Source organism: Apis dorsata, unplaced genomic scaffold (assembly GCF_000469605.1).
Source record: "Apis dorsata unplaced genomic scaffold, Apis dorsata 1.3 scaffold_5, whole genome shotgun sequence".
NCBI lineage: Eukaryota > Metazoa > Arthropoda > Insecta > Hymenoptera > Apidae > Apis > Apis dorsata.
The window spans coordinates 882585-896880 of NW_006263308.1; the positions used below are offsets into that span (position 1 = coordinate 882585).

At 37.1% G+C, this 14296-nt stretch overlaps 1 protein-coding gene across 1 annotated transcript in view; it reads right to left on the reverse strand.

The window, feature by feature from the left end:
• Positions 1-14296, reverse strand: part of LOC102672430 (basement membrane-specific heparan sulfate proteoglycan core protein-like) — a 162749-nt gene that overhangs the window by 25461 nt on the left and 122992 nt on the right. The window contains exons 14-19 of the mRNA XM_031508247.1: positions 12401-12508; positions 8753-11440; positions 4967-5116; positions 2670-2819; positions 2113-2223; positions 812-925 (exon numbers count right to left, since the gene is read on the reverse strand). Coding sequence (XP_031364107.1) covers positions 812-925; positions 2113-2223; positions 2670-2819; positions 4967-5116; positions 8753-11440; positions 12401-12508 — 3321 coding nt within the window. The remainder of the gene's footprint in view (positions 1-811; positions 926-2112; positions 2224-2669; positions 2820-4966; positions 5117-8752; positions 11441-12400; positions 12509-14296) is intronic.

Consider the following 14296-nt stretch of genomic DNA (forward strand, 5'->3'; position numbering starts at 1 on the left):
TTTCCTTCATGAAAATCGGTTCTTTTATACGATACAATCCCAAAAATATCGAAACCCAATGGAATAATTTATGATGCGATTTCATGAGTTTAACGCGAAAAGATTGGAAATTGACAGACAAGGAAAACGAGAATAAAAATAGAGAACCAGTTCAAAGTTGGTTGATTTGTATTACAGGCTGCTATACCGCGATCGATGGACACTAAACATGATTGTTTAATCGCAATCCTCTGTGAGACGAGTTTTTTCTTTTTAAATTTAGAAATTTATTCTTTGAAGTATTTCATTGTCTAAATATAAATTCGCAAAAAATGGAGATGTGTTGTTGCAAAAAAAGAGTGAACCCTTTCGCGTAAATTATGCTCCTTACATTATGAAAAATAGGGCGCAGGTGGTTTATGACAGCAGTTCTCAACCTATTGTCTCAGTAATCTTAAATTAATCATAAATTTTTATTATAAAATAAAATTAAATCCAAGTCAAACAAAACAAATTTTATTTTGTGAGGATAAATAATAATAATCTCCGTTAATAATAATTTTCTTTTATCCAAAATCGTGCAAAAATAACACGATTAAAAAGAATTTCTCACTAATTTGGTTAAAAATTTGCGACATCAAGAATGAGAACCACTGATATATCAATTTTCCCCGGGAGGATTCCCATATAGTGTTCCTATATCGACCGTTGATCACTAGAGGACCGATCTCATTCGAATCTATCGATATAGCATAGCCTGCAATGCGAATCAGTTTAGATCGATAGATAAAAAAGAGGCAAGCAAATAAATTGAGAAAAGTGGCGATCGTACGGCAGTTGATTTCGTCCGAGCCGTCCGAACATTGTGGTCGACCATCGCAACGTCTCTTATTGTCCAGGCACAATCCGTCGTTGCATCGAAACATTCCAGCTGGGCATTCACTTACTACAAACACGATCCCCAAAAATAGCCAGGTGGTTTTTCATTAGAGCATTTCGTGCAATGGCGCGTATACGGACGAAGAAAAATAACCTTACCGACAGAGTCCATGTCCACTTTTAATTATCATATGTCGATAACTTTTGTGATTAATATATATTCTAACGTATTTATTCACAAAGAAAAGAATCGTTGAAATTATTAAAAGAGACATATGAGACTCCGTTACCACTCTTGGCCTTAGGCTTCTTTGCGTGCACGTTGGTCCATTAATTCAAAAATAGAAATGAAAATACTCACATCTATTTGATATCTCCAATAGATATCCTGAAATGTATACACACTTAACCCTTTCATTGTACAGGGTACATGTTTTATAATGATTAATTTATTATTATATAATTTGGAATTTTTTTTTAGTTATGAAACTTGGAATTTAGGGGACAATTCTATTATTGAATAATATCGTTTCAATGTTACTTTGAAAATATAATGGAATAAAAATTTTCCATTTTAAACCCAAAATATAATTCAATACAAGGTGTAATAGTCCATTTCAGAAATGAAACAATTACATCACTGACTTTTATAGAAGAAATAATACACTAAAAATCGAGATTTAAACAACGAATGGGTTAAAAAATGACTAGTATACGTTTCAGGAAATGAAAATATAAAGAGTATCCATGACGCAATATTCATGATGCCATGCATATATAAGAATAACTTGTTCCCATGCAAAAACATGCATTTACATCATAACGGACTAAACAGTCACATTCTCCACGTACAAACATTTATAAAAAAAAAAAAATCCTATTTGATTCAAAAAATAGAGGGAGATTGATTTTTATAATAATACCAATTATATATTTTCCAGCAAGGAAATGCGAATTGTTAGTCAATGATCAAAATCGTTTTGCATACAGATGAATAACAAAGGAGTCAGGGGATGGATGGAGTTAGAGATGCCATGAAATGTGCCTCATCTGTTAGTAAGTCTTTAAATAATATCTACTTATCAGATCCTAGTTCAAAACTGGTGTCAATCAAATTAAAACTATTCGATTTTGAAACGACAGATATACATATATATATTTTCTTTCTCTTTTTTTTAAAAAAAGTCACACGCAAAGGAACAAGACCAAGTGGGCCACAGGAACACTTTTCATCGATTGTCAGGACATAATTACCGCATCCAGATTCGTCAGATCCGTCAGCACAGTGGATAACATTGTCGCATCTCTCGATTTCCGCTATGCATTCACCACTGGCACATTTCCATTCGGCAGGTGAGCAGACACCTTGACACAAGTCACAACAGCTCAACAACAAGCGTTAAAGAAGCTTCGACAAATAAGGTATAACTTGGGTGCCTCTTAATGTGACCACCAGGATCGTATTACCTCCCAGTCGTCGCTCAATCGCGAGAGGATTGTTTTCACGACGACGGTTCAAGGCACCAAAGTGGAGAGGGGAGGGGAAAAAAGGACGGTAAATAGGACAAATTCGTCACTCGATATCTTGCATCTTCTCAAATTTGAAAATCAATTGATCATATTAAAATAATAAAAATTCCAATTATTTTCAATTATTTTAATTTTTCATTTTCTCTTATCGCCAACTTATCTCTTCGATCTCGATGGTTTAATTTTTTTCTCATTCGATGAAAAAAATAAGATATATATTTGGGAAACGGCAAGAATTGCTCGAGTGACCTGAAACGGAAGCACAAAGGGGGCTGGCTTACCACAACCACGCTCGTCACTGCCGTCGAGGCAGTCGAAGATATTGTCGCATTTGCGTCGAAGCAGAATGCATTGTCCATCGTCGCAACGCATTTCCTTGCTCGGATCGCATTCCCTCGGGCTCTCGGTTGCACCGCCCGGCCACGGCTGGCCTGAACGTACATACACAGACAAGCACATTGCCAGCTACTAGACACAAGCTTTTCTACCAATGTGGAAAGGAAAGAGAAAGAAAGAAAGAAAGAAAGAGAGAGAGAGAGAGAACGAGGACAACGATGCTGTTCGTGGAATTAATTCAGAATTGAATCTAACTGGCCAGTCAGTCAAGGTCAACTCTCCACAAGCTTCTTTTGCACGCGTAAAGAAAGGAATTTAAAAAGGTGAAGACGTTAAACGTGTAACGTAAACAGGGATCAATGAATTCGTTGGCCCTCGTGGCCCTCATTTTTAACCTATCTCTGTCTTGAGTTGACGTTTGAATTTATCGATGTGAGGGAGATCACTTTTTATCCAGATATATTTCTCGTCTTTTTCGTTACAGTATCACGAGATTTGAAAAGAGTTAAATTAGGTATCGAGCGGATGAAGTATTCGTGGGGCACGAATATATAAAAGTTGGTATGCAATAATTCGTCCGAGTTCGTTTCCGACTAATTTAAGTTCTTCGTTGGACGAAGAGGGATGGATATAGATCGATTTCCTTTCTCTATATCCATTTCGCTTCGTCTAAATCGGAATTAAAAAATTAGTTAATATAAATTGATAAATTCAATTTTTTTTTTTTCTATCTATAGAGAGAATCTAAAAGTGTTTCTGCATTCAAAGTGTCAAATAATCTTTCATATACTCAATCTTATCGATATTATAATGTTAATAATATAAATAAAAACCAATACGAGAAAAATTTGTTTTCACAGCAATTATTTGTCCGATTAAAACGAGGTCGGATAAGTAGGAATCTACTTTTGCAATGGCCATTTTCAGCGTGCCATTTTCAATCCAATATGATACGAAAAAAGTCAATCAGTTCAAAAATCTCTTCACCTTCGATTCAAATTTTCGATCGACAAATTAATCAATTAAACTTCAACAAATCACTTAATTGATTCGTCAACTGAAAATTTAAAAGGAATATAAGAAATTCTTGATCCGTTTGGCTTCTCCCAACCACCGACACTTGAGAAACCATTGTTAGACTCTCGCAACGAGGGATATTGATTTTTGAAAAAAAAAAAAAAAAAAGAAAAAAAAAAGGAGGTTTCAGTAAGTTGGAAAAACTAAAGCCGGAAACGAAGGAGGCTTCTTAGCCAAGTTTTGCTTATATATCAAGCTAATGAATTAATTAGCGGTGAGTAAGCCAGCATCGTCATCCCCGTTGTCAAGTGCTAAGCAAACGAGAAAAACGCGTCTACCCAGCCAGGGGTTTCTACTACCCTACGTGGAGAGGAGGAGGGAGGGAGAGGGGACCCTCCCTCCCATAGTGTATTCGTAAACACGTTTCTTTGAAACGTGCAGTAGGGCAGGGATGGAGTGGGAGGAAGAGGGGTCGAGTGTAATCGAATGGTGGATGGCATACAGCAAGCGAAATGTATCGTAAGGCTCATTTGTTGTTGGAACAAACTATCCGAATGTTTCCCGCCATTTTCTCGAAATATATAAAATTTCGCGATACGAAAAATGTTTCTCCTTTGTTTGAGAAGAGATGTAAAATTTTTCGCGATTTATAATCTTATTATTTGTTTCATTTTTTCTCAAACAATTTTTTCTTAATCAAATTTCCTTGAAATTCCTTTATTCATTTTTCTTTGAATAAATAATAATCATTGAAAAACAGGCGGAACATGTTTCTTCCAACATCGTCGAACGTATCACATCGCATAACAAAACTCGCAAGATCAATGTTAATGCTCAAATTGCATTGATTTCGTTCGAATTTTATATAATATCTTGTTTTGTTCCATTCGATTATTCTTTCCACTATAATATAGTTTAATATTAATATTTTTACGAAACCATTGATCGAGCAAATTTATGGATAAAAAAAAGTCACAAAACTCTCAAGATCAATGTTAATGACCAAATTGCATTGATTTCGTTCACTATTTTATTTTTTCTTTTTCTTTTTTCATTCTATTAACTTCTTCCATTCGATTATTCTTTCGACGATATACACAATAGCAATATCGATTCAATTTTTTACGGAACCATTGATCGAGCAGATTTGTGGATAAAAGAAAAAAAAAAAAAAAAAAAAAAAAAAAGAAAAAAAATAAATGAAGAGGGTGAAAACTGAGCGTACTGATAGGTGGAGTGGCGTGTGTAATGGTTTCGTTAGCGCAATCTTCGTCGCTCTGATCCGGACAATCCGGTTGGCCGTCGCACCTGTAGATACCCTCGATGCACTTGTTCCCGGTGATACATTTGAACTGGGTAGGTGTGCATTCCCGTTCTGTTTATTGGGGGGTCGTTTGTGTCGCAGCAGGAATACACAAGAGCAGAGAATACACATTTATATATACACAAGTCGTTATGTCGACAATGAAAATGTTGTTTTGTATAAAGGGAAGGGAATTTCTTTTTGCTCGGGAGGGCAGGGATGATCGTTCATCGAAGAAGAATCGATCTTTTTCCGAAATAAAATTGAAATTTTTCTACACCTTTGTGTAATTCTTGGGAAATATTTGATCGATGCTGTAACTCGAACGACGGCAATATTTATTTATTCTTTTTGATTCCATTAGAATATTGGTTCATGAATAAATTCCTCTTTATTGTGTAAGAATCACGCAAATTGATACGTAAAATAATAAAATGTAAAAGTTTTTAATTTGTGTTTGAAATCATTTTAAGTTAAATTTGTCTCGAGCTAGGAAGATAGTTTTTCAAACAGAATTCGAATTTTAATTTGGGAATAGATTTTACAAGACGAGTATAATAATTACGTTGGATAAGGATTTTTTTCACTTTCTCTAATTTTCTAAAAAAATGATTAAAATTTATCACATCGATATATTTTATAAATGTAAGAAAAATTAGTTTTTTTTTTTTTTTTTAATTTCCTTCTTCGACGTCGAGAGACACCTTGTCCTCCTCGATAAGGGATAATAGTTGATTAATCAAGAGGGGTATCAGTTGTAGGGTTTCGATTCTGTTATGACATCACGAAAAGCTCGAAGCTCGTCCACGAACAACGAAAGCGTTCGACGAACAACGATACAGAAAGCTATATTTGCTTGTTGAACAATACGCGAGGAATTCGTAGAGAATTCCTCACCGTAGATTCTAGCGTTTCGAACTGGAATTAAGGAAATTTCTATAACTTTCTATAAGACTCGTGAATCTATGTATACAATTAATGAGAATCAGGAGAGGCAAGGGTTAAAACTTTGAAGCTATCAATGTACAAATGTAGGCACCAATATGGTGAATAAAGCTTCAACATCCTTTTCTTTCGTAAAAAAGAAAAAACAAGAAGAAACCGTAAAAAATACTCCATAATAAAAGAAAAAAAAAAAACATCAAATTATTTTGCTTCCAAAGTTTTAATTCAAATATTTTCCTCTATCACTGTTATCCTTCCTTCGATCTTAAAAATGTTAAAGCTTTCTTCATCCAAGTTGATGACCCACTGTAAGTTCAAATTACTTTGCAAGCAGAAGCAGAGGCCATCAGAACACCAGACAATATTTTCAATTCCAACGCGTCTCGAACTTTCTCTTACTTCATTCTAATTCGTACAAAAATATAATAATAATAATAATAATAATAATAAAATAATCCAAATTTACTTCATTTTTACCATTTTTACCATTTTTACCATTTTTACCATTTTTACCATTTTTACCATTTTTACTTCGCTCTCGACGAAGATTAAAAGATTAAAAATAAAGTTACTTTAAGTTAATCACTTGTTTAAAATTAAACATTTATTCTATACATTATAGTTGATAACCTATAATTATTTCCAAATTATCATTATCGTTATTTCGAACGATAAATTAATGGAAATAACGTTTCAATTAAATTTTCCCCGGCGTTGTAATGGCCTCACACGATACGTAAGTGTTTAATATACCGCAGTGAAGCTCGTCTTCTGCCCGTGGGCAGTCGTCGAATCCGTCGCAAACGGAGCTCTTCAATATGCAAGAGCCGTCGCTGCAGGTGAAGTCCATAGAAGGGCACGGGGCCAAATCTACAGGGGCGCCACCGGCAAAAACAGACACAGCCTGGTATTCATGGTCAACGACCGCCGTCTCGAGCTCCTTTTTTCTCTTCTTTGTTTTTCGGCTCGCACCGATAATGTCGAAGCTCGAGCCGAGGTGGTGTGATTATGGGTTTACACATGTGCTTCGCACATGTATTTGTACATACATATATATATATATGTTCGAATGTAAATAACACGTATGTACACAAAGCACGCGAGAGGATCCAACACGTGGACGAGGCGCACGTGTGGAGAGAACACATTTAAAGCGTGGGGGCATATCGGTATATATATATATACATTGAAAGCATTTGTTACACTGATGAAAATAGTATATATTTTTATTATATAGGGGGGGACTGCCAGACTGCGATACTGGATCATGACTTCACTTCGTGTTCATCCTATTGTTAGTTCATCCGAGTTTTCAATAACTATTGTACTATTGCTTTTGGTATTGTACGTGTCCTTTTTCGAACATTTCTTTTTTTTTTTAACGGAATATCGCTGCATACGTGCATTTCTTGAATTCGATGATTAATTTAATTTTATTCGCACGATCTCTTGATTACTAAGTAATACTAAGACTAGAGAAGTGACTCGAGAGGGCGTCACTTGGTTTGATATGAAAGTAAAAGTTTTAATTTGTACGTGGAATTGTTTTAAGTTAAATTGTCTTCAGTAGTTGATTTCGACAAAAAAAAATATGAGAAAATTTTTATGTAACGTTTATCATCTGCTTGCGAATTTATATTTATATTTCTTACTTTTCTGAGAATTGGAGACTATGCTTTTGCACGAGGACCAAGATAAAAAAAATGGAAAAAGAATTTACAATTTTTTGTTTGTTTCTTTTATAATTTGACATATATCTCGAGCTTTAGTTGCATAAAAATCTAAAATTCATTATTCTTCTTTAAAATGGAAAAAAAATAATTCCTCGAGTCATTTTTCATCGATCGTTTCTTTCTCCAATGACAGAGGATGAATTACACGAGCCACGATACAATATTCACAACCTGGCAGAGCATCACGACTCCTCGATTACTGGGTATCATTTTATGTACAAAAGGATTCCTTCGAAGCTGACTAACACTTAAAGCAATCCGAACCAAGCCTCCCCCTCGAAGGCGATTAGGTATTATATAAAAGTTCTTTGTACAGTGTGTGAGTTTGATGGACGTGTAACTAGTTTCTCGTGTCTGCCTTAATCGAGGCTTTAACTGAGAATCTCGAACGATCAATCAAAAGAAACGGGAACGACGTTGTTTGATTTCCAAACAGAATTCAATCCCCAGTCTCGATCGTTCAACCTCGAGGATAAATAAACGGATCAACGAATTACCTTACTTATAATTCTTTAAACGGATAAAAAACGGATTGTTAGATCTAGATACAACTCCCTTTGCATTCGTTATTGATCTTGACACGATCCAACAAAAAAAAAAAAAAAAAAAAAATTAAGTTAAGCTCGTTCAAGTTTCTCAACTGCAATTGACATAATCCTACGAAATACGAATCGAATGCAAAAGAAGAATCCAACGCGGGTGAAGAAAGAAAACTATTAACACGTTCTACTCTTCAAGGCCTTTGTACCGCGAGACATTAACCGTCACAAATTAAGTACTGACACATATACAAACATATATCTTCTTCCTAATAACATATTCATATTCTACCATTTTGAAGAAGCCACCACATTTTACAGCACTTTCGATAGAATCCCATAATCTTTTTTTTTTTTTTTTTTTCTCTCGACATCCAATATTTCTCATCGAAGAGCAAATGTTTCGAAGATTTCCCACGAAGAGAGAAGTTAAAGAAGTTGCAGTAGTAGAATGGAAGAGAGGATATGTCGAAGAGTTAACCTGTTTCTACCTTCCGTCTCACATTCAGCTTCGTCAAATCCATCGTCACAATCTATCTTGTTATTGCAGAGGAGAGAGAGATTGCCGATACAGGTCCCGTTGCAGAGGAACTCCCATGACATGCAAGTCGGGCCTTCGTCAGACTCGTTCGACTCGTTCCCATTTCCATTCCCATTTCCATCGTTCCCATTGTTATCACAATTGAACTCGTCAGTGCTGCCCTCACAGTCCATCACACCGTCACAGACCTTGTCTTTCTCGATGCACGTTCCATCCTCGCAAAGAAACTGATCCTGATCACACTTGAATATTTCGGTGGTGTCCCACCAATCCATGCTGGTCACATCGTCATATCCTTTGGTAATCGTCTCTTCGATGGAATTGTAATCCGTTGCCCATTCTATCGTGCTATCTTCCTCGCAATTCTCTCCAAATTCGTCTTCCTCGTTTTTGCTATTTTTGCACTTTGTTCTGCTCGTGGGAAAGCTGTTAACCACTGGCAAATTCGTGGAATACGTTTTATTATGTTGAGCTTGCTGCTCCCTTCGTTGGTCCACCGTTTCTCTCGATTGAAATTCTTTGAAAGTGTGCTCCGTCGATAATGTCGAGTTCAAAATGGGATGATTGTTAAAGTTGGTCCGATCACCGTTACCTCTTTTCCCCTCCTTGCTCGAGTTTTCTTCTCGAGTTTTCTCCTCGCTGATAATCTCTATCAAATTCGATGGCTCGGTCGGTAACGAACGATTTTGATAAAGAGGTCTCGCGAAGTTATGACCGAACACCAGCGCGAATTTTGAAACGTCTCGAGAGGAATCGGGGGAATTGTCGAAATCGGGACTGGAAACCGTGGAACTTTCCTCGAAATCGATCAATCCAGAGTCGATCCTCCCAGAGTCGTTTTTCAGAATTTTCTCGATCAATTCTTGATAATTCTTTTCCTTCATCTCGTACAACCTCTTCCAGTAATTCACGCACTTCGATGTGCAATCGTACACTTTGTCTTCGAAATTTTCCCTCGTAGGAATGGAGAGATCGGTGGACAGTCTCGAGTCGCTCAACAGATTTATGCGAACTTTGGAATTGTTTCGACCCTTCTCGAACAATTCTGTCTCTACTTTCGCCGATAAATCGTAATCCTCGCTCGGTATCGTAGAAATCGTTGAAACCGATTGAGTCGCGTTGGATTTTTGAGAATACAAATCGGTGAAATCGATCGACTCCTTTCCATTTTCTGCACTCGTAGAAATCCTTAAAATGGACGGCGTCACGCTGTATTCGTGAAAATATTTAGTGAAACGTTTCTTCGCCTTCGAACCAACAATATCCGATTCTATAGAGTTCTTACTGGAATCGTCAACAAATATGTCAAACAAGTTCGAGTTTTCCGTGGTTCTGGAAGAATTTTCCAACGATACAATCTCGTCTAATAGAAGTGTTTTAACTTTTTCCTGGGCAATGTTTTCCTCGGAAGAATTGATTCTGAGCGAAACGGAAGAATTCTTTTCTTCATCCGCGATGGCCTCCAAACGTTTGTCCAAATCTTCCTCGGAGGACCAATTCGTGTTTGAAACATCCGAAGAGTCGACGTCGAAGCTCTCTCGTCGCCTTGAGATCCATTTCGTAACTGTCTCTGTACTTGTGCCGATATCTTCTTTCAAATCTTCACTTTTGGTCGACAATAATAATTTTTCACTTCCTTCCGTAGACGTAACGAATTCATCGCTCGTAAAGGACGATACATCTTCTTTCATTTCCGATTCCGTGGTTTTCGCCTCGACTTCATCTTTCAACTTTTCATCTTCTCTCATCGTGGAACGCTTTATCTCCGTCGTAACCGAGATATCTTCCTCAAATTTTGAGACTGTGGCACCGTTTGTAGTTCTCCAAGTACTGCTCTCGTCACCTTTCAAACTTGTAGCTTGTAATTCATTGTGAAACGTCTCACTTTTCATTGTATTCGCCTCATTATTTATCCAAGTACTGCTCTCTTCGTTTCCTTCTTTAGATAATTGCAATTTATCGTAAAATATCTCGTTCTCCATCGAGTTTGAAGTGGTTGAACCGATATTGTCGAGTTTTTGGGGGGGGACGATCGCGTGGCCAAAAACTGGAAATACTCGTCTCGATTTATCCTCCTCCTCTGCCGTTTTCTCGCTTTTCTTCGACTTCTTCTTTGCACGCACCCTTCTCCTCGACGCACCTAGCGAAGATGTCTCGTTTCTCTTATCGCTTTTAAACCTCCTCTCCTCCTTGCCCAGATGCTTCTTCCTGTTCTTGTTCCTGCTCTTCCTCTTCTTGCCGACAACAACATCTCGATCGGTCACGTTTCTCACTTCCTTCAACGAACGTTGAAAATTTTTCCCAGGTTTCAAGTAATCATCATCATTATCATCATCATCAACGATATTCTTAACTTCCTTCAAATAATTTTGAAAATTCTTGTCCGATATTTTTGAATCGTCCCAATTATTTTTCTCGAATTTTAAAATATTCACTGGATGATGGATCTTGAGATACTTTCTCGCGAATGGATCATGGCTGACGTTTCTCTTCAAATTTTTCTCTCGATTCCTCTTCGAGTTCCGCCGCTTAAAACTGTTGTTATTGTTGTTGTTGTTGTTGTTATTCCGTTTTCTCGACTCCAAAAACTTCAGAAACAAACTTCTATCGTTGTACACGTTCCTCCACAACGATTTTTCTGCGACGACGATCACGACGATCACATATACATATACGATTTTTCAACCAATTTTTTCTTTCTCTTTTTCGAAAAGAGAGAAAGAGAGAGGAGGTTAAAGGGGGAAAGAGAGGATGATATCGAGGCGGGGAAAATCCTAGAAATCCCTCGATAGGGGGAGACATCAACGAGGGAAAGAAGAGGAAGAAAGAAACTGGAACAAGATGGCGGATCGTTACAGATCCGTTTCATTGTAACTGAAAAGTTCAAGAAAATTTCCCTTCGCAATTTCTCCAATTGATTTCGTTAAAAATTCAAACGAATTATTATAGACGCATAATATAATTGAATTTGGCCACGAAATTAGCGCAATGATTTCAATTTTAAATATTCGCAGCAACAGGTAGATGTGTGTATATGTGTGTGTGTATGTGTGTGCACGGGCGCAAAGACTCTATTTTCAAGGCCGACGAAATATTATACTCTAAAACTCCCGACAGGAATTTAATAATCGAATTTAAGGTTAAATATTTTCTCAATTTCTTCCTCTTCTTTCCAGTCTCCAGTACGGGATAATATTAAAACCTCATTCTCACCACGCACCAAGACCTCTCCTACACAATCCAATCCAACGTTTTCTAACCTCCGATATATTAATCGAAACGAAACTTTCTATCCAACTCGTCGTTCCAAACCAATAATAATCTTATCGATTATTGTCTAAACAATGTGAAACAATTATTATTATCATTATTATTAACGAGAAAAAAAAAAGAACACGCAAATTACTCTCAGAATTTGCAACGTTCTGCCGAGTTGAAATAAGAAAAGAGGAGGAGACAGACACGGTGTTTCAAAATCCATCAGAGTGTGCGGTGTCGGTGTGTGTGCGTGTGCAATTGTGAGGGTATATATATATATATGTGTGTGTGTGTATGCAACAGTAACAGGTGTGTAGAATGGTGTGAATGGCATAATTACCGCAGTCCCTCTCGTCAGAGCCGTCTGAGCACTCCTCCACCCCGTTGCACTGCAACTCGTAACCGATGCATCGTCCATCCGTGCAGCGAAACTCGGTCGCTCCGCAACCTGCTCCACACACCACACTCATGCACATTTAACCCTTTAACGGATGCCAACCAATCGTAGCCGCGCTCGTAATCGGTCGTTCGTCGTATGGGAGGAGAGGGGGAGGAATAAAAAATGGAGGGAGAGCGCGGGAAATAAAAAGATTTTTCCTTCAATCCTTCTATTTCGATGAGTGGTTAAATTATTTATGACCCGAGGAGAACTCTTGCTCGTTGGATTTCGAGGTGGAAACGCGATACAGTTTTGATATTTGGAAGAAATTTGTAAATTGTATAATAATTGATATTTCAGGCGAAAATACGTGTCGACGATGAATGACGAGTGTTAATTAGGAATGTTGGAGCAGATGATGAGCATTTTTAAGGGTCTCTTGGACAGTGTTTTGACAATGGTAGTAACAATATTAATGGATTGACAAGTAGATTTTATTTTTATCTAATTCTGTCGAGATATATAATCGGCTAGCATTGATTTTTAAGTACATTAACTTCTATAAAGAGTTTTTTATTATTTCTATTCTGTGTCTTTCTTTCTTTCCTTTTACAATTTATAGAAAATTCAATTATTCACACAAATATAATTATTAAAGAATACTCTTTCCGTAATATTGATTAATAAAATTCATTCATTAATCATTAATCTTACTGATAAAATCGAAAGGATCAAAAGAATTAAGAAACTATCTTAAAAAAAAAAAATAATTCATTAAACTGTGATTAAATCCACAATTAAATGGAGAAACAAATAAATCTATTTAACCCCATCGAAATTAACGTCCACACACAATGGTGGATCATCAAGTCGACTGTCTCGTCGAGAAGGAGGTGGAGGGGAGGAGGAGGAGGAGGGGACTCTCCTCCGTCCAATTGGTGATTTGGAACGAAAAGAAGACCCGAGTGAATGGCACGGTTAAAGGGTTAAAAGCGCAGTCAAGCTTCTCATCAGCCCCTGCTTCACAAAATAAAACACGCGCGGGCTTACGATTCACAAGCGTGCTCCCCTCTCGACGTGTTTCCTTTTCACCCTTTCCAGCCGTCGATACCCTCATTGTAAACCCCTCCCTCACCCCCCGTTACAGACCGTGGACCGTTCAGAATTCTCTTGCGATGATCAATAGCGTGGCGAGTGAGCGATGACTTCAGTGCGATTCATGATTGATAATGGTGAATGAGCCAATGATTCCGTGAAATTTCGAATCACTTTGAATCTTACGAATCGAGGGGGAAATTCTTTTTATATATCATCACTTTGAAATCGTGGTACAAAAGACGATGGTTTTGCATAAAGAAGAAGTGAACGTTGAACTGAATGAAGTTTTAAATTTTGTGATATAATGGTATAGGAAATTGTTATATTTTAATAGGTGTTAATTTAATGAAATATCCCCTTTTTACTTGCTCTATACTCGAAAAAAATGGATTTTCCTCGAGTATTTTTATTTTAGCCTTTGAAATCCGAAACACGAAGAGAAAATTCCTAGAAATCGAAAATCCCTAACTCGGGATTGCACCACGATTGCAGAGACATCTAGTTACATTTTCGAACGAAAGAAACGTGAAACACGTGTTAAATAGATTTTTTCGATCTCGAATTTTTTTTTCTTTTTTTCGATTGAATTATTAAATTCTAAAGTGATTCGAAGGTTGTGGCCCGATCGAAGGGGTAATCTTCGGGGGGATGGAAATCTGTTGAAGCGTGCCATGGTGGAAAATTACAATTGGGGATGGGGAAGAGGCCGCTTCCGGTCAGGGGTTTCCTCCAACACGGGAGGAAAAAAAAAAAAAAAAA